The 22337-nt window shown below is 40.7% G+C and overlaps 1 protein-coding gene across 1 annotated transcript; it reads right to left on the bottom strand.

The window, feature by feature from the left end:
- Nucleotides 1–3070: 3070 nt before the first annotated feature.
- Nucleotides 3071–22134, bottom strand: LOC117465188 (beta-1,4-galactosyltransferase 6-like). The gene is made up of 11 exons (XM_071206731.1): nucleotides 22076–22134; nucleotides 20688–20833; nucleotides 20528–20601; nucleotides 7923–8094; nucleotides 5937–6050; nucleotides 5045–5169; nucleotides 4773–4889; nucleotides 4496–4683; nucleotides 4206–4328; nucleotides 3289–3343; nucleotides 3071–3127 (listed from the first exon to the last, which is right to left on the bottom strand). The coding sequence occupies exons 1-11, from the start codon at nucleotides 22132–22134 to the stop codon at nucleotides 3125–3127; spliced, it is 1176 nt and encodes a 391-aa protein (XP_071062832.1). The 3' UTR covers nucleotides 3071–3124.
- Between the last annotated feature and the right edge of the window lie 203 nt (nucleotides 22135–22337).

Raw genomic sequence — 22337 nt, 5'->3', positions numbered from 1 at the left:
AATGATTACACAGTGATATCTCCATTACTCATCCACTAACAAACATCAGTTTATCCTTGTTAATTACACAATATTGATTGGTTTAAATTGTGTACAATGCTTTTGTGTTTTTAACCTTCGATTCGGAGAAACAAATTGTTTTTTCGGAGTTTAGACACTACAGAGTTTCCGAAGACACTACACTACCCAGAATCCCCAGCTATCGTTTGGGACTACAACATCCGCCTTGCTTTACAAACCCCGTGATTAGCCCTCAAGCTCTGTGATTGGATATTGGAGTGGCAGTGCGACAAGGTTACGCTGTCAAACAGCTCTTTGAAATGGAATGGAACCACGCCAGACTATCCAAAACTGGACTTGGACGGGTCCAGCCCGGCCCTCCCCCCCAGAATTACACTTGCTGGCTATTGTGTGTTTCGCAACATGTTCTATGGCACGTCTCTACTGGGAAATGTAGTTTTAAAAGACGTTTTCGTATTTCCCACAATTAGAAGTTGCCAGTATTAAACTGTATACATCCCTGGAGGTTTAGGGGATACGAAACACATTGGTGTTATCAAATTTAAAACATATAATTAATACATGGGTGAAAATTGCTTGTGTCCATAATGGGCAGCATTAATATACCCACATGACAGCTAAGGTCAGAAGAGCTTTATTTAACAGCTGGTCTTATGTCTGTGACCCCTCCTGTTGTTAATTGATAAGCCTGAAACATGCACTTGTCAAGGTTCAGATGCACATTTAGCAAATATGGCAGTAGCCATCGATCATCTTAAGTTAAGATACTTTATTGATCCCAAGTTGGGAAATGTTTTTGTTACAGCAGCATGTACTACTTTGTTCTACTCCACTACAATTCAGAGGTTAACCTGGTATTTTTACTCTACTATATTTATTTTTGTTACTTTGCAGATTCTGATTAATTATGTGAAATATAAACAACCCTTAAATCAGACTTTAGTTACACCTGAGTAAAATTCAGCCTTATCAGTTTGTCTGTTTTGCACATCCTCCTGTTAATATCTTTGGACGTCCTGCACTAAACTGTTTTATTGTAGAGATCACTACAGTATCTTCTTGATATTTTCCATTCTATATTTCTATCATTGACCCCTATTTTGTATGTAGGCTACTCTTAATATTTAAATGTTTTCATCAAATATAACTTATTCTACAACTAAATTCAATAACGTGCTTTAACCACTAGGAGGTGCGGTTTAGACCAGTGGTCTAGTTAATAAAACATAATAATATCGTACATAATATGACTATACACTTTATTGTGAAATTAAAACAGAACGTTAAAGGAAAATACAGTTTCAGTCTCTCGATGTGAAGCTTATGCATTGTACCATGAATCGGAAAATCTTAACTTAAGATGATCGATGGCTACTGCCATATTTGCTAAATGTGCATCTGAACCTTGACAAGTGCATGTTTCAGGCTTATCAATTAACAACAGGAGGGGTCACAGACATAAGGCCAGCTGTTAAATAAAGCTCTTCTGACCTTAGCTGTCTAAACTCCGAAAAAACTATTTGTTTCTCCGAATCGAAGGTTAAAAACACAAAAGCATTGTACACAATTTAAACCAATCAATATTGTGTAATTAACAAGGATAAACTGATGTTTGTTAGTGGATGAGTAATGGAGATATCACTGTGTAATCATTTGACAGTGTGGGGAATACTTCCGGTTTTATTATGAAAACTTCGAGACCGGAAATACTGTTTTCACCCACGCTAACTTTACATGGAAGTTGCCCCATATACACGTTCTCCTGGCGAGACCTCAAATCATCTTCGTATATCTATCAAACTGTAGATCCTACACATCCACTGGACGTAGATTATAAAAGTACAATATACACTTCTCGCTAGAAATCTAATAAAAAAGCATTTTAATGGCCAAACTATTCCACAATCTATGATTTCCCAGAGAGGGTTATTTGTGAATAAACAACCCTCCGGAGCGTTTGCAATCGACAGGAGCATGTTGTTTCTTACACGACCACTAGATGTGCTACACTTTAAAACGTGACTCTGGGTCGTATTTAGCTGCTGAACAATCGACCTATATGGTCGTTTTTTGTAGGAGGACAGGCTGGATGTTACATATAACCTATATTGCAGCTAAACTACAACAATGCAGTTCATAGCTTTGACATTACCTGTTATGAACTATAATATATATGCCTATAGTTTTGTGGTAACGTTCACGCCACTAATGACAATAGTGTAGGCATACTGCTGCTGTGAGTTGCTCTAACTCTAACCCGTGAACGTTACCACAAAACTATAGGGATATATATGATATATATTATATTCATAACAGGTAATGTCAAAGCTATAAACTGCATTGTTGTAGTTTAGCTGCAATATAGGCTATATGTAACATCTAACATTTACAAAAGTCACCTGTAATAGTTACCTTATTTAGGACTAGATGCCGTTTGCATGGTGGAGAGCAGCAAGGTGATGAAGGGACCTTTGAAGACAGCGCCACTGCAGCGCATGCGCACTTCTTATCTCATTATTTCGACTTTCTTATCTCATTATTATGACTTTTTATCTCATAATTATGACTTCTTATCTCATTATTTCGACTTTCTTATCTCATAATTATGACTTTTTATCTCATTATTTCGACTTTCTTATCTCATAATTATGACTTTTTATCTCATTATTTCGACTTTTCATGGGGATTTTATTTTTTTCAAGTGGCGGAAATGGGCTTCCATAATTATGCTTCCAAAATCATAAAAGTGGTGTTTAATATGTAGAGATTATCCAGCTAAACAAATGTATGCCACAGATCTTTTGCTGCAATATTCTAAAATCCCTTTTTCCCCCCGCGATGCTCACTTCCGGGTCAACCTACAAAAACACATCATTATTGCACCATTCTATGGGGCAATGGTATATGAGAACAGTGGTAATGACCACAACCATAGCACATCCAACAATATCAGACCAGGACATACAACTACTCAGTATCAGACATTACTGAAGTGGTAAAAACATCAAATTCAAACTGGAAGGTTTGGGGAGCAGATGAATATCATAGCAGCAGCTCCAACCCCTCTCAGCTGTCAGAAGTCCCAGTTGAACTCTCAGCAGGATTACTGGGAAGAGAGACGCTTGATAAACACAGGTCCAGGTCTTTTACCACAAAGACATTCATGCTGCCTATATGGGTGAATACATTACAACTGGTATCTAAAAAGGTATCATCTACTGCTCTGGAGATATCTACAATAGGTTCACTATGGTACTGTGCAGATACCTTCAGTAGTAACCATGGACACCACAGGGAGCCTGTGTCAGGGTCTGCTGTTGTACTTTCAAAAGAAAAGAAGAACACCAGAAGTGTATCATAAAGTGAAGCACATTTCTGCTATGGTCCTGCACCAAAGATGCTGCACACACACTGCTGAAAACATCTTTCTAATATTTCTCCTAATATTATTTAGAAAAGAGAGGATTGATGAAGCTGCATCACAAGACTTCCAATTGTCTCAACCATGGCAAAACAGCTTACAGCTCTTTTCTTGGCTTAAGGTTGATTAATGCTTAAAATGGCAACCATAATTACGGAGTAAATACGTTACCTTTAAAGTATGTTCTAGGAAACATGGTGCCACCTTCTAAGGCAAGAGAACATATTCAGCTCATTTTCAGGTTCATATTTGTATTTTGGGGGGAGGATCCTTTGCAGATCATTTAGTTTGATAAATGTAGATGGAAGATGCTAAAACAATTAGCCTCTTGTCCGCAAGGTATTTGTCATCCTACGACGATGGTTGCCTGTGTGTGTGTAATGTGAGCGATACCGAGTTTCGATTATCTATCAAACGTCTGGAAGGAAAGTCTTAACATCTAAGCTTTCCTCAGGACCGAGGGGAGTGTTTTAGTGCCACGCATCATGTCATCATAGATTTGTGGTTCTAACAAAAACTCTATGCTTGGCCGGACTTTGGTTAGCGCATCAAAATCCACACTAACGGACTTAAGGTAGGTCTCTGCATGCTGTATGTTTTCTGTCTCAATACACCCCTTATTACAGATCACCGTTGTGTTTCTCTTTATGTGGAAAGCACAGAAGAGAAAAGCAGTCCGATGACCGAACGAGAACACAAGCACTGCTGAGTAACTAAATGAAGGGCTCTCATTACTTTGTAAAAACCTTGTTTGTAGACTAACCTGTTCCACAAGTCGTCATCCTCTCCTCCCCAGCCCCAGAATGCATTGGGAAAGCCATTAATCTTCCGAAACTGCTCCACAGTGAGTCCACTGACACCACCAAAGAACTCGCTATATGGAAGACTGGAAACAAAAACAAACAAAGTGTTAAAATCAACATGATCTGTATAGTTCATAGCCTGTCCAAACACTTTGAAATCTATTGGTCATTGCCACCAAAGGAAATCAATACTTAACTTAAGCAGGACAAACAGTTTATGTTCTTAAAAGATATCTGATGACACACTCACATGTACATGTATTTGTCCAGCTTGGCAGCAAAGTGGCGTGGCATCTGACCGCAGCCGTAGTAGTTTCGGTCATTCTCAGGGATGTGGTCGACGTCATGGAAGATCAAGCAGTCCCAGTCCAAGTCCTTCATGGCCTCCAGGAATCCCACGTTAAACAGCATGGCTCTGTTGAAGGGCTGGCTGCCACTCTACACGCCATGAGTTGAGTACACGTTAATAAAGCTGTCTTGTAATGCACAACGTGTTCATACAGCAGCATGCAGTGCGGGCCACACACCTGTTCGATGACGTAGAAGGCAAACTGCAGCCGCTGTCTCTGCAGCATGGGGATAAGATGTTGGAAGAGGATGGGGAGATGCTCGTGACAGTTTCTAAACGGAATCAGGATGGCCACCTAAAAGGAAAATATTAGAGTAAGAAATAAGAGCCAACCTTCGACTAAATTCATCTGCTTTCTTGTTGTTTTTCCCCTAGAGGAATCTATTTGCATCACTGGTTTAAAAAAAGTTTGAAGGACATATATTATTTATACACTTCTAAAAGGCCTACCTTCCAGCGAGGTCTGCAGTCTTTTGGTTTCCAGTGGCCTCCAAACTCAATGTCAAAATACTTGGAGGACCTCAGTTCTATCTCCTCCATGGGGATCTCTGTCATGTTTACTTCAATAAGGCCCTCTGTGGAGAGAGTTGTGTGTGTGTGTGTGTGTGTGTGTGTGTGTGTACATAAATCAGCTTCACATTAAAACAAATAACAACTTTCTACAGCGTAAAACATAGGGCTTTGTTTTTCTCTCGTTCCTGTGCTACTTAGCTCATTGGTCTGACCGCTATTAGCTAATTCTCATTTATTTTATATTTGTGTTGTATTTTTACAACAGAACAATTAAGCAGCAAAGCTTGAAGTGCAGTAGATTTTAAATTATGGCTTTCCTGAAACGACATGTTAGAGCCCGTCTTTCAATTTGTAAAAAAGGTCAAATATTGTCACCGAATCGTTACCTCAGTAGTCATGGAAGTATAAAAGACTACATTTCCCACGGCGCAAGCCTCTTAAGAGACACAGAGATAGGCAATCTGTGCGAAAGACACAGTTGAGAAACAGTTTTATACCGTTTAGTAATATTATCGTACACAAAGTAAAGGAAGAAAGACGATCTAAGTTGTTTATTATTTTATGGGAGTTTTGCCTCTTTTGTTTTGATTTGTTTGACTATTTTAAAAGGCCAATTTTCTTTGTTGAACATGTGAAAAGTTTAGCATTTTCTTTTGACGACATGCAGGTTGCAAAATATCAATTGGAAGTCAAACAAGTAAAAACAAATGAATGAAAGATGACGCATTAAAACTGTCTGTTTAAAGCGTCTACTTGCTTAATGGAAACAAAGGGAGGAAGCTGCGACAACCCTTTCCTGTTTCCTGTCAGGTAAAAGGTCTGTACTCACTCATAGAAGGTAATCGCTCTGGACATGGCAGGTTCTGGGCGTAGGTGAAGTTCTCGGGGAGGTACGTGGTCGGCTGCACCAGGTATTCACTGGAGTTGCTGCCATCAGGATAGTCTGCAGAAAAATCAACCAACATCTAGTATAACAGCAGAATACGCCAAACCACATCATTGACATCAAATGACTGATGATAGGGCTTCAATATGGACCCTATTTCTCATGATTGTGTCAAATGAAAAACATTTTTAGGAAATTGATACAGCCTGCAAGGTAATCCTATATTAAAATAAATATGGGGGAGTAAAAAGATGTTGACTCTTAAATGTAGCGGAAGTGATAATGAGCAATACAATGAAAATACCCCAAAAATTACAAATATCAAAAAGTAGGCTAGATACAATAGTTGATTACATATCGGCTACTCAGTTACTTTCTATAATGACCTCAGTTCGATATTATATTATTTTTGGGATATGAAACAGTTTTTGAAAAACTTCGACACGTTTATATCAACGCCGTGAATCGATATTTGCGCACGTGTGCATAACCGATGGGATTTCTGGTACATCCATGGTAGTAGTGAGTGACTGTGACAATGCCTTCGTCTGCAGGTTACACGCAGGGGCGGCGGGTACTGTAGGCTAGGGAAGGCTATGCTCCTACGCTCCTATGCAGCCACCTGTACTACGAAGCCAGTTCAACAGACCCTGGATATCTTTGAGTTATCTTAACTAACCCTAACAATAGAGATCTCGCTAAACGGTCCTACGACGCTGGTTATCAACTTGGTAAATCAAGCCAGGGTTTCTCTCTCCAGCTGAAAGCGTTCACGTGAACGGGGCGGGGTGAGCAACATTTTACCAATCACAAACAGGGACAAGTCAGAGCCGTATCTGGGACAAGTGAACTGACACTGACAGCGCAGCGTCATACTTCATTAATGAAAAGTAAACTAATATTAGACAAATATGAACTTTAAACATCCATGATTTAAACATATAATCCAGGATACAAGCCACATAGTTGCACCTGCAAGGTGAATACAGAACAACTGGTTAAAAAATAAATAAACTACTATAAAGTGTTTGAAAGCGTACAACAGTTTTATGATATCACTGCCCCATCTAGACACGAGTGGATCTGACTTTAATTACATTTGAGTTGAGTGTTTCGCCAACCTAATGTGTTGCTTAAAATAATACTTCTGCATACAGTATGTGACAATGTATGTGACAATGTAAAGTGTTGCACGGCCAGATACGGCTCGAGAAGCTGACTCAGATAAGGAAATATATGATATATTATGATATTAAATGATCGATGATCTGATTGATGATGTGATATGAATGATAAGTGCGACACGTCGCCGTCTTCCCTGCTTAGGCCTACGGCAGTTTAAACTGTATTTCCTTTATCCTGTAATATGACTTGATAGATTTAAACTCCGCACACTGAGCTCTGATCAGCAGGCGGTGCTTTCACTGAGTTGATCTCTTTTCTATAGACGCCGGAGGCGGGCCGCATCAGGTAAAAAAAGCTATTTAGCCTTCCCAAACCTGAGCCTCACGCGCCGCCTATGGGTACACGCAGGGGTGAAAGTGGTTTGAATTTCTTGCAGGTACTATAATGCTACCCCTTCATTGGTTCATATTGTTCTCCTCCCGCCCGCAGCTTCATGAATCCCTGAACACAAACTGGCTATATAATGAATATAGGCTGTCCATGAATGCCTGGAAGTCCTTTGTTCCCCCTGTCACATCCAGTGCCTGGTCAACAGCAAGCTCCAGTCTGTGATTAAGGCAGTGCCATAGTATGATGCCTGCAAGTCATCCTGGAGCAACTTCCCAACACCTAACTTCACTCCCAGCATGACACTGGCCCCATCACTGCAAAATCCAATGAGGATTTCTCTCAGCAACTCAACAGTGAAGCCATTTTTAAGCAAGCAACCCATAATCTGTTCCTTGATATGAGCAGCAGACATACTATCCAGCTCAACCAGGTCCAATGGAAAGGCAATGGGCTCCATGTCTCCATCAACACTAGCCTTCAGGAACACAATTAGTGTTGATTTGTGCCCAACACTGGTTGACTCATCAGCCAATACTGTGATTTTGCTCTTGGTCTCTATTATGTTTTTTAGAAGTTCCTTTTTCATCTGTGATGACACATGCTCAATTATGTCAACACAGACAGTTTTTCTATGCAAAATACGCCCTAAATCAGCAGAATGTGCATGCTGCAGGTCAATCAGACTCTCAAAGTCTGTGAAAGGCTTGTTGTTCTTGGCCACATAATAGGCTGTCATGAATACCTTGGCAGTAGACTCAAACAAAGACTCCTGACTACTCACGTTCATGTTCAGAAGAACATCTTTCTTTGCTGTCTGAAGAATCTTGACTGCTTCATTATGTGCTGCAGAGTTCTTGTGCTCACGGATTTGTTTGCGCAGTGATGAAAGCTGGACATCCCTTGATTGACCAGCTGGGATTATCTTTCCATCAGCCCACTGAATAGCAATATTAACACCACGGGGTGCCATGACACCTATCCTTCACATCATGGCATGGGGTACAGCCTAGCCTTCCATTGTGAGCATACATCCATTCATTTTTCTGTTTGAACTGTTCATATTGTTCTTCTTTCCATATAGAAGGGTATGCAGTAGGGCTAGCATCACCTGTGGTGGCTTCTGAGGGACCTGCTGCCACTTCTTCTGGCTGAGTCTCCTCTTCCTCCCTCTGGGCCTCAACTGTTATAAATTAGAATACAAATGTATAACTAAATTCAGCAGACAGTCAAAAATGTACAAATCTCTGTCTTTCTTAGAATTTTCAGAATATTGGTTACATAAATTAAAATACTAATAAAATAAAATGTCTCAAAATGTATGCAACAATGTGCAGATTAAAATAGAAGATATCAAAGCAAAAATATTTAATGTTTATATTTAAGATATACAGTTTGCTAGTTAGCTAACTTATTATACATCATGGCCAGGTTCATTCTCTGGGCTAAATAAGCATCATCACCTGTGTCATCTGTGGGCGTTGTTTTTCTGATTTTAAGCACATTCTGAGTTTCTTCATCTCTCTCCTTTCTCTTAAACATCTGAAGAATCGTCGTTTGCATTTTTGCTTTAATTACCACGTAGCCTAATTTTATAGCTGTCATTCAGTCACTCTATTCCTTTCTCCTCCCGCTGTTCTGATCAAGTGTGAAAAAGCAAAATATCTGCTCTATCGAAATTAGTCGGAAGTCTCAACGGCTCATTTCAAAATAAACGTGGATTTGCGTAAAAAACTATTTTTTCGGGGTTCGGGTGTTTTGTTTGATTTTAAACAAACAAAGTCTTGGCTTTCAGAATATGAAACTTTTATTTCCAAAATCACACGATAAATACATTTTTGAAGCTTGTAAAGGGACGAAGACAGGCACCTCTCCCTCGCAATCTGCTCTTCCACAGCGCCGCCCCCCCTCCCTCCGGCTGACATTATGAATGTAAGGCGTTTAGTAATCATAGATAACACGGCAGGGTCCGTGACAGTTTGTTTTCATCTGATTTCAATTAAACAAAGTCTTGGCTTTCAGAATATTAAACTTGTTTCGGCAAATTCAGGTGATAAATACAACTTTGAAGCTTGTAACGGCATAATTACAAGCGGAGAACGGAGTAATTTAACGTCACTGCAGGCTTCACAACAGCCGGTGTTTCTCGTGTTTTCCCCGGGAAACATACACAAACACACACACACACGTATACACACACTCGCGAGCTTCCCCCAGACCAGTAATCCAAACCAAAATATCTTCCCTTCGTAGTATAAATTCCACGGGTGGAGCTGTCAATTCTTCCTGGTCCTCCGGACCGCCTGGAAATCTCTTACCGGTACTAAGGACCGGGTAGGACCGGCACACTTTCACCACTGGGTACACGTTTATATTATACATCCATGGATTAGACGTTATTCACACGTTTGAGGTGAATGTGATTGACAGGTGGATCCGACCAATCGCGGAGACGCATTGGTACACAGCAAATGTGCCAGTGTTATATGTTCAGTGTTAGTGTTAATCAGCAGGGTTCAGTGTTATTGTAACACTTAGTTTAGTCAAGCTATCACTCCGAGAGTTTTTTCCTGAAAGTGTTGGTGTCCATTTTGGTCGTTGTGAGGACTCTCACACGCGGAGACGAGTGTTGAATTGACCAAACCCCTCAATTTCCGAGATGGGTCTGTCTGCAGACCGCAGCAAGGAGGCGTTTCCTATAGGGGCGTTTCCTATAGGGGCGTTTCCTAACTTTTTTTATCCAGCTGCTTTTATAAATCCTTGCAGAAGAAGTCATTGTTCTAGTGATGGGAATTCCGGCTCTTCTTGCTGAGCCGGATCATTTGGCTCACCGAGAAGAGCCGGCTCTTTCGGCTCCCAAAGGGCTCTTCAGTTTACCACATATTATACCTTTTAATTCAATCAAATGTAGCGCTGTTTAGACTAATGATTTATATGTGTACACATATATCACTTAAATTATTCAAGACATCCTTTGTACTAAAGTATTCAAAAGTAAAAATTACATGTTTAATATAAATTATTTGCTGTGGCCAATTGTTTTCATTGCATTTACAGACCCGTGTAACTCTCTGATACCACCCAATTAATGCATTGACTTGCTTGTAGAACCACGCTACACAAAACAGATGGCAACACCTATAAAAACTATTTAAAAAAAGGGGCTACTGTATCAACCTATATAAAGTATATAAATATAGTTTTTCTCCCTGCAGGGGAGCGTGCTTTGAGACCAGCTGCTAGGCTGCAGCGGGGAGAAGAGGGGGACAAAAAGTAGGAAGAGAAGTAATGGGTCAGAAACCCTCCTTTTTACGCAGCGGTCCAGACATAGACATCATAGCTACGGCGACATATATTCAGTTGCCAGTTACTTTTGGCATTAGGGCAGGGATATCTTTCAAGGTTTGACATAATGAATTGTGCTACTTTTAAAGCAAGCAACGATGTTTTCAAATCTGTAATCAAAAAGCTCCTCAAAAACACTATAGAAGCAGTTCCTGCCGTTGTTACGTTAGTTCAAACAGTAACAACGGACTACTTTTCTTAGCGGATGCATGTCAATTTAAATCAATCCAAAAAACTATTTTTTAAATCAATAAAATCTTTTTCTAAATCCATAAAAGCATTTCAATTATTATTGGGAGTCATGTCGTGACTTTGTTGAGAATGTGGCCATGTGTAATAAGCGAGATAATGTCCACATTGCACATTGCATAATGTGCCTTCATGCCGATCTAGATCCCTCCGCAAAAACAAAACAAAAAACGTTTCGTTCGCGGGCGAGAGCCGGCTCCCGTCGTTCACTATAGGAAACGCCCCTATAGGAAACGCCCCTATACGATCCGCCTCCTTGCTGCGGTCTGCAGATAGACTCTATTGCAATTTCCGGCAAAGGAGCTTCATCCAAGACCTTCGACAGCCATTTCTCTAACCAAAGCGGTAAGTTTCACTCGATTAAAATTAATGTTTTGCGGTTGATGTAACCATGAATAATGTCTGTAAATTGTAATTATTTACTTAATATGTATGTTTTGTATCTGTAACTTTTTAATCCAATTTGAAATAGTTTTTTTATGTCGAATTTCACCATTGCAACTATACTGATGAGTATACTTGAATTATAGGAGAGTAGACCTACATTCGACACGAACAGGAGACGCATTAGGGGACAGAGGTGAGTTGTTTTTACAATATGCGAAAAGGAGAAGTTAAATAAAAAGTATCTTGAAACTGGTATCTTGTTATAATGTAAGGTTGTGGATTATGGCGTATGAGTCGACGACATCCACGGTAGCATTATTAGCTTGCAATTAGCAACCACGGCGCTCCCCTGTGTGTGTGAGACGGGGGGAGGGACACGAATGTGGACTATTGTAAGCTTTATTTCTCTAAGCTATTAACTTTATAACGCTGCTTTGTCACATGTTCACCTATTCCCCCCGCCGTCCCGGGGCTTGCGGACCGATGTTAGCCGCGTTGCATTGTGGGGTGTTTCCGCCATGTTGGAAGCTAGAGTTATAAACCATAGACATATAAAGAGTAGACGCCGCATCGACCGCTGCTGCCTATTGGCGCTGACGAGCCGTGGGGCCGCCATCTTGGACCGGTCACCCGCTCCACTCAGTGTAATCTGTACGGCAGGCGCAATGAAGTGTCAGCGCATTTTATCAATCATAACTCGCTGAATACAAAACTGATTTTCACGTTTTTTTTCTTTCTACAAACGTCATATATGTAGGCATGATACCGGACACATGATTCGGCGTATTTGAGTATTCATAGTAGGCTTAACAGCAATAGAATATTCTGGTATTTGATAGCCTATATGTTATGTATGATAGGTTTGCAAAAGACACACGATATATAATGTAGGCTAATATATACACACACACATATAAAAAAACACTAATGGTCTTTATGATAGAGAAGCAGAAGCAGATTGTGTAAGCCTACTACTCAGCTATTTTAATAAGTTGAAAAATGAAGAAACAATAATACATTATACATAGACAGAAGTTATATATCAGTAAAAATAAATATCTATGTTAGAAAAAATGAAAATCTACATCTATATTTATATAAAAAATGTAAATTTTCAAGTTAAACACAAGAACATGACACCACCCCGCCCAAACCATATTTACACAAAGTTGCTCATGAAAGTTTAAATGAGCTAAAAGCCCTGAAAGAGGACTGTTTTGCAGAGCTTCTTTCTCGTGCTCCCTTTCTGCAGGTCAAGAGAGGTGAGTCTTGTTAGGAGATTTGGGCTTAAATCTCCTCGCGTTCCTACAAGCTGTTATCTTACATGAAGGGAATCCAGAGCATACACTTAACCGTTTAACAATAATCCACTTTAATGGTAATATACAATGCAATACAATCAAGTACAATCAATACAGTACAAATTACATACAGTTCTGTGGGATCCCACATTTACCTGATACTCACGTGAGCCAGCCAGCCAGCCAGCCAGCCAGCCAGCCAGCCAGCCAGCCAGAGGAGAAAGAGACCGAACACAGCGGGGTTTCTGTCTATATCCCTCGCTGACCCAAGGAGGAGTTATCTGCGCCTCCCTTCCAGACCAGTGATTGGCTGCCCAAATTATCATCAACACCCCACATCTTAAGTCCCCGATCCCAGTGGCTCAGCTTCCTTATCACAGGGATCTGAGATGACTATGTCAACTCCACACCTTCCCCCTCTTCCTTTGTCCTCACAAAACCACATGTTAGCAGGCCCAAAACCAGCCCAGTTTTCTACACAAATCATTTTCCCTTTTTAAGCATCTTGATAGTTTACTAACCTGAATACATACAAATATTTCTTTACAATTCCCTCTTTTGCACTCTTAAAAAAGAGAGTGCAATTTACACAAGGCACAAAAACTGCATCCTTGTCTGCTGAGTCTCCATACTTTTTATTCTCAGTGTCCACAGTGAAGGGCACTCCGTCCAGGCTCTCATTGCAGATGACGCAGCGGAAGCAACCGGGGCGGTAAGACTTCCCCAGGGCCTGCCGGCCTGCATGTCCATGATTAGATGTCCACCTGCGTTGCACTTGTCTGCAGACTGCTGGAACCCAGAGTACAGAAATTCCTCTTCACAGAAAACCCTTCCTGCGTCATAGTAGAACGCCTTCCCTCTCAGCCTTCGACTACAGGCGCTGCAGGTGAAGCAGCTGTCATGGTAGAGGCTGCCCATAGCTTGGCAGGCCTGGCTGGCTCCATACACCGTCTTGTTGCACTTAACCCACACTCCTGTTTCAGCGGAGAGTGGAGTCCCCTGTGCCGTCCTGGCTTGCCGTGTCTTTGTCCCCTCTGATCCGCTGATGGCGGCTTCCGAGTCGATGCTGAATAGATGTCCTCCCGATCTTCCTTCTCCGGTCCGATGATGATGCCTCTCGGGACGACTGCTGGATGGATGATGGATGTCCTTCTCCTCCAATCCGCTGATGACAGCCTCCGAGTCGACCTCCCTGATGAGAGCCCGATCCGTCCTGATGTCGTCTAGGGTCCTCGCAGGTGTTTTCCCCCGCCGCACACTGGCTCCGCACAGTGGTACCAGTTGTCCCCCTTTTGGCATCAACAACCTGTGTGGAGAAATCTGATACAAATCCCTCAAGCCTACGCTCCGGGCTCTGGGGCCCTCGGCTGTTTAACCCACCAGTGCGTGGCAACTTGGAGCCTGTTGGTGGGGTGTCTTAAAACAACAGACGTGTGTGCACAGGTTTTCTAAATTAATTGTGCTGCTTCAGAATCTTGGACTGTGCCCACTAAATAAGAACCCCAACATCTTTAGGTAAACTAAATAACATATTTCAATAGCTCTGAATTTCTGACAAGCATCTGTATTTATTTTTAAATGAAATCCCTGAGATCCCATTAAAAATCTAAAAATATGATTTGAACTGCTAATGTTTCTGGTAAAGAAACACACTAATCTTATGGATTCAAAAACAACCAAAATCACAATACTAACAAAGTGAATGGCTTCCTGGTGATACTGCTTCTACCCGTCAGTGCTTAGATATTATCCCACTGAAAAAATGAATACAGAATTCCCACCAACTGTCATCAAATGTCTTTCTAAATGTAGATGAAATGTATATCCCCATAATGACCTAAACAATAAAGTCTATGGCTTTTACTTCTTTACCAGACTAGTTACATGATGTTGTCCAAATCACATTGTGTCTCATTACATTACTATGTTTTAGCTTAACTGTAAATATGTTCTTTCTACATTTCAAACCTCAGTTACTTTAATACCTGTTGAAACATTAGTTGACACATTACTCACCGGTCAGCCTCTCCAGTATTTCATTCTGGACTTACATCTCTCCCAGTAGCCCCTTGGCCTCTGATTCTCTACCTGTGTTACCTGCTATAACTCAATCAATACTAGAGACATGTCAACATTCCCCAAACAGCCTCCTATCCCCAAATATGGAGCAGGTCAATTCTAAAACTGTCAATCAATGGTCAGATTGAACAATGGAGTTGGGCAGCAGGTTCCTTTCAGTCCCTAAATGAAAAATGTACATTGTAAAGTTTACACTCCCCCTTTTTTACACATTCTCTCATGTGTAAACAAAAACCTGTATGGGAAGAAAACCTTCAGGTCATAATGGATTATAAGACAATACCAAACATTTTTCCCAGTAAACCCTTGAGAGTGTTTCTCTCCATCATTCAGTCCTAAAAGAAACAGAATTCCAAATTTCCTAGTTTGAGTTTCACATTCTGCAAACAGCCACCTCCTGTGGGAGTGAAACATCATGAAGCAGATTAGATACGGTTTCCCCTTTTGTGCAATGTTAGGAAAGCTCTCATTTCACACATTATTATCACACAAAAATAATGTGTTAGTCCAAAACATGCTTGATTAGTCATCGTTTCAAATCACGCAGTTGCACTGATCAGGTGCAGACATACACACACTCACACTCACACTGTCAGGTTGTAAAGTCAGGTTTGGTCAGGTTCACCGCAGAGTCAGTCATTGACAGTGCCTTCCCAAGTTACCCTGTCGGTCAGTTGGTCTCAGTCTTTTTGGCCATGTGTTGTGCTCTGCAGAGACTTTGATGTTCCAGCACAGGCCAGCATCCTCCGTCTATACAAATCTGTATATATGGAGCGCCATCATTTATTAATTCACAATTACAACTATAATGTTCAAGATATCTCCAACCCCTCCTTGCTGTTTCCCACATTCCCTGAAAAGTGTCTAGCCAAAAAAAGGTCACTTCCTTATTGTACTATTACTATTACTGCAATTCATTTACACCTAATTAGTATTAAAATGACTAATAGATCTATTTCAGAAACATGTGTACATCACTATCTTGTGTCAAAACATTACTAGGATCTGTAAAGCTCTGCTATTTATTCCATAACTCATTCTATCAATTTATCTTCAATTCTGGTGCACTTAAAGAACAATGTTACCCTCTTTCACAGTGCGTGGAACTCTGGGTGTCTGAACATGAAACCAGTACCTCAAATTGAAATACTATATTTTGTTTAGAACCAGCTTTCCCTTCAACATGACCTATATAAATACATATTTATCTGATCTTATAGAGCTGTTACTAAAACTCTCCCTTTGAACTGATCAATACTGTAACAAATTAAAACACTACCAAATTCACACACGAATAAAAAATCCAGTGCATACTTCCTTCATGCCCCCCCCCTTTTTTTTAATCAGTGTGTATTAGACTGATTTTCCACTTCCCTTTAATAGTTCCCCTCTTTTCCGCTATTTTTATTTACCACTTGACTAATTTATGGGCCATACATCTTCTTATCTTCACTTATTTATCAAGTCAATTCAAGTTCTTTACAATACATTAGTAGATACCTTGTGGAGTCTTCACAATAACTAAATCCCCTCTAGGATATGAAATCCATTCATCTTCAAGCAGATACTATGTCCTTATTTATGTTTTGTTCACGATAACAATGGTATAACAACCACATGTCATCAATTCTGGTCCACCTAAAAACCAATGTTAAACTCTTTAGCAGTGTGTGGAACCCTGGATGTCCGAACATGCAACCATTCCTCCCTCCTTTATCAAGGATTTAAAAACAGAAGTCATTTCATATTTCCCATGGTAATAACTATGCTACAATGGTGAAATCAATTATTTAGATTGGAATACTATATCTGGCTTGGCACCAGCTCTCCCTTTAACATTATCCATACAGATAAAGATTTGTCTTATAGAGTGGTTCCTAAAACTATCCCACTACTTTATTCACACGTGAATAAAAATGTCAAAGAATATTCTGTTAACCTGATGAAAAGATTGAAGAATATGGTTGTATTCTGAACCCTCAGTGTGTTCTCATTCTACTCTAATAGTTTACTGCTATTTTTAATTTAATAAATCTTTCTGTCTTTACGTATTTATGCTTTAAATGTGCTTTTTGTGAATAAGTGTGTTTATGTGCAAACTCACTCATTCCCGTTTTCCTTTTCTCCTCCTCTGGTTTTCTCAAGCCGTGACCCCGGCCTCCTCACTTCTAATCGACCATGCCAACTCCTCTGATTCTGTGTTCTCTTCAGTCCATCCGCTGTAACTTCATCCGCTGTCAGCCATTGGCCCAGTTACATCTGCATGCACCCTCATGCCAATGTTCTTGCACTGCTTTACATTTCATCTCCTCCTTTACAGTCTCCCTGCTGTTTTTATGGAGGGCGGATTCTGCTCATCTCCCACCCTTTGCTCTTGTGCTCAGCTTGGAACTTCATGGTCCCATCTGAGGGACCGATGAGCGTAGATTTCTGCCCGTCAGCATGCTGTTTGGTTCTGGATGCCACAGGTGGAGATAGTTCTGGCTGCAGTTGTTGTTTCAGCTCTGGTTCTCTGTCTGTTCGATGGAGAAGGAGGAGTCTCCTGTTGGGTTAGGTGTTTTGTCTGCTTGGAGGGTCGGGATCTTAGCCTTTTCTAACTCAGAGGGGGAGTCCAGGTCTCGGGACGCATTACCTATAAAAATCTAGCACACTGAGGTTAAATAAATCCAACCCTTTCCACTCTGACTCTTTGTAATCATACTATCTGTCTTAATTGTTAAATGCCATCTAAACAACCTAATTGATGTCTACAAATGATATTACAAAAACCCACTCTAAAAATTGTTTCATCCATTGCTACATATGTACCCAACATAACTCTTTCAGGAAAACATTTTCTCCTATACATTGAAAAACGTACATGTTTCCAGCATCACATATTCCACACACCACGAAAGAACATCTACATATTTTCTCCAATATTTTAAGCTAGTTTCTATAACAAGATTATCACGTGTGACATAATAATCAGATGTCTTGTTTGCTAACCAAGAATATTAAACTTTAAAATGTCTTTTGGCCAGTTGAAGTCCTGCTTACTTCATCCTTAAACTCTACTTTAATTTGAAACCAAAAAAGGTCACCATGATCCTATCTCTATATCAAAGTTCAGACAAACTGATGATTTATCTTCAGAAACCATGAGGAATGACTCATAAAACACTATTTTCCCTTACTTCAGTTCTAAATCAAATGAGCCAGACAGGAAACCCCCTTTAACCACTTGCTTATCCTATTATTTTGATCAAAGTTGTGTTACAAGCAGGTTAGATCTGTAATGAATTAAAATCAATATTTAAAGACGCAATATAAGTTAAATATATTGTTAAGGTAATTACTGTTTTATTGTGAAGGCATCTCTGGCGAACAGCGGCCTTTGGCTTTTATTTTGAAAGGCCGTTCCGGAACAGCCGTGTTCCTAGAAACACGGCAAATTGACAATCGTTCTAATGCATTAACTATAGTCGTGAAAGAGACAAGGAGGGGGAAGGCGTGTGGAAGTAAGCAATGAACTGAAAATGCCACCAATCCTGTTCTAACGTGATGGCGCACATTGAAAACCTAAACGGGCATAAGTACCCCTGTCTTTTGTACCATTACATTTACCAACATAAAACAAGGTCTTTACTCATCAACAATGACAACCTACAGACAGCTTATTTATTTAAATATACAAGCCTTTTCTTTATCCCCCTTTTTGATTCCACTTAAAATCAATCTCTTAATCTGTTCCCATTGCTCCCGATAACTCCCTGGAATTTCAGAATTGTCTTTACTATTCTGACGCAATATATTGACTTCGCTTTTATTTATCTGACTTAATTAACGTGCTTCCCCCCCTTTCAGCCACTAGATGGCAGCAGCAGAGCACAAATGAGCTTCACTCTTCTGAGCGAATGCCTGATTACCACAGACAATCGCTCACACAGGTTATTTAGGTAAAAATCACACAGATTTATTCCCCGTACAGTTTGTCCGGCCTGATAACGTGTTACATATGTCGTCACGCAGGACTCTCTGCCTACCTTGCGATCAACGTTATGTTTACGTCAGCCTTTCAAATTAATTTTTACAGACAAGGGAAACGGGAGCCGGTCTCGTCACAATGTAGGTGACGTTAGCGCTCTCTCCCAAGGATTTAACAGAATAGCAGTCCATTGATACTTTCGCTTATTCGATCTCAGACTGCTATTTTACCCCCAGTTATAAACGGCGGACCGATCTCAAATATCGACCATCCAGGTTTCGCCGTCTGGGACTTGCACCCAAAACTCACGAACTGCACCGCTCCTACGCCACTTCAGGACTAAACTACCTGAAGATCCACGCAAACTGCTCTAATTTCTTGTTACGCAGGACTCTCTATACCTGACGATCAACGTTCACGTGTTATATATAACTTTCCTAACATGGTATAAAATATGCATTGTATACTCCATTCAAACTTCAAAAACACTCTGAAACCTTCCACAGCCCTGTCTACACGGAAACGTCGGGTCACCATTTGTTAGGAGATTTGGGCTTAAATCTCCTCGCGTTCCTACAAGCTGTTATCTTACATGAAGGGAATCCAGAGCATACACTTAACCGTTTAACAATAATCCACTTTAATGGTAATATACAATGCAATACAATCAAGTACAATCAATACAGTACAAATTACATACAGTTCTGTGGGATCCCACATTTACCTGATACTCACGTGAGCCAGCCAGCCAGCCAGCCAGCCAGCCAGCCAGCCAGCCAGCCAGAGGAGAAAGAGACCGAACACAGCGGGGTTTCTGTCTATATCCCTCGCTGACCCAAGGAGGAGTTATCTGCGCCTCCCTTCCAGACCAGTGATTGGCTGCCCAAATTATCATCAACACCCCACATCTTAAGTCCCCGATCCCAGTGGCTCAGCTTCCTTATCACAGGGATCTGAGATGACTATGTCAACTCCACACCTTCCCCCTCTTCCTTTGTCCTCACAAAACCACATGTTAGCAGGCCCAAAACCAGCCCAGTTTTCTACACAAATCATTTTCCCTTTTTAAGCATCTTGATAGTTTACTAACCTGAATACATACAAATATTTCTTTACAGTCTGGCAATGTGGTGTAGTCTTATTTTCAGAAACACAGACACAACCAATGACAACAAGTCGGAATAATGGTTGTCGATGCCAAACTGCGTCTCCTCAATGTGTTCCCCAAGCTGAAAAACATCCTCCGTTCCAATCTCCTCCCGGACGATGAAGGTGACTGTCGACACCTTTGGAGTTTGCCTTGTTGAAGCTTGGCGAATCCCCCTCTCTGCAGCTCTCAGCACCTTCACTGTGCCTGGTGATGGAATCACTAGGCCACCGTTGTTTTTCAGGGCTAGAAGGTGGTAGCTCTCATCAAATGATGAACGTACAGCATCTCTGACCAAGCTTGCACGGCACACATCACAGGACAGCTTTCGCAGAATCTGCCAGACTACAAATCCTGCGATGTAGACCAGCGCATTTTCCACCAGACCACCAAACCGAGTGGGAAGATAGCTGTGGTCACTCACAAGTCACAACAGCCGAAATGTTGGCGAATGGAGATGGGTGCTCTTCAGCAGTTTCAGCAGAGGACATCTCGACCGCAGACAGGGACACAGTGTGATCTTGGGCTGCCACGTTGCCTGTCTCACTATGAAACACCCAACCATCAGACGGCGGAAGATGGCCTGGAACTGGCGTGCAGATGGATTGTTATTCCAGCCACCTTGTATGGAAAACAGGCACACAATACATACATTACTCATAAGTCATTTTCAGAATGGATTGCAATTAAAAGAACATCAACCCTACCTGACGCTCTGATGGAATTAAATGGGAGCTCCAAGTGATCCTGGCTGAACCTGTAGGTGAGGACATACCGCTGAACTTGGAGCAGTTCAGGAATCATCAGCATCAACGTGTCGATGTTAATGACAAATCCGATGACGGACAAGTACCTGCAAAAGAAAAACATGTTATTACTCTGATCATGGCAAAACATATACAGTATACTTGTAGGACACTTATCTAACTAGGAACAATGTAATTGCAGAACTGGGATAACTTGAGAACAAGAACACATGCAAGAACACATGCAATACATACCATTTTGACACCTACATGTGCTTGATGTTGTGTAATACGTACCATTAGAAGCATCTGGGACCTCAAAAACACTGAATACAAGATCATTCAAATAGAAACAAAACTGCAGATTGAAAAACATTGAGACAAGAGAACATCATTTCAACATACATACCCTCCTTCTGACACCTGCAAAACTTGATGTTGTGTAATACATACTATTTAGAAGCATCTGGGACCTCAAAAACACTGAAGACAAGATCATTCCAACAAACAAAAGTGAACACAGAAAAACATTGAAATAAAAGAGCATCATGTTGGCAGACCAAACTAAAGGAAAACACGTTGTAACGGTAGCATCATATGAACCTGATGTAGAGAACAGAGCATCTTATGAACTCGATGCATAACGGACAGAGTATCGTTGAACTCATGTCGTGAACTTTTCCTGCATGAATAACAAGCACTATTTGAATAGACCTCTTAGATCGGTGAAGTGGTGCTCCATCTTTTGTCACCAAAGTGAGCAAGTACTCCCTGGCTCTTGACAAAAATGCTTTCCTCTCTCTCCACTTCAAAGCACCCAAGGGAGATTTGAATCCTTTGGCACGGATGGCATCCATTCATTGTGTCAAACAGCCTGTCAATAATCTATAAAGAAATATCGGCATCTAAATCACTATCATTACAGTGTTTCATTAGGTATCAGATAGTTGTAATCAATACTCATCTATTCACGATATAAAGAGAACAAAGTACTTATTTCTAAACTGTATGTTCAACGTGCAACATGCAAACTTAGTATTTGCTTGACTTCCTTCTCTCCATAGGCTGCTTTGTGCTACAGCACATTTCACGCAGAGCTTTACCACTCTAACATGTGTGAAGGTTTGTGTAAGGTTATATACAAACTTTTGTATTTATGAATATGCAATATCACGGTTCATGAAAATATTTGCATGTTGAACTTAGAGAATTATCAACAAATTGTTCCTGATGCTCAAATCACATTTTGATCAATTATTTAAAAACAAACACGTACTTGGTTCTATAATCACTAACCGTTTACCTCAGTGAATTCTGCCGTTGCCTCACAGCCTTTAAACTGAGAGTACCTAAGATCCCTCACTGTGCGGAGAGCGACTGACACGGAGCGACTCAGGGACACCCTCATCTTGTGGTTCTCAAAGTAGACTTGTTTGTCTGTGATTTTATTGGCAGCATGCAGTCCGTCTTTTTTTTGCACAACATTGAGATGATTGATGAACCTTCACTTGATCTGTCCGGTGGTCGTTGCAATTGGACTGTATGCCTGCAGAGAAAGATTCAGTCACTGCTCAAACAAGTACAAACAGCAACATGTTGATCATCACGTCC

The sequence above is a fragment of the Pseudochaenichthys georgianus genome, chromosome 19, assembly GCF_902827115.2.
Source record: "Pseudochaenichthys georgianus chromosome 19, fPseGeo1.2, whole genome shotgun sequence".
In the NCBI taxonomy this organism is placed as follows: Eukaryota; Metazoa; Chordata; class Actinopteri; order Perciformes; family Channichthyidae; genus Pseudochaenichthys; species Pseudochaenichthys georgianus.
The sequence above is the reverse complement of the archived record's forward strand: the minus strand, read 5'-3'. Positions and strand labels throughout refer to the sequence as shown.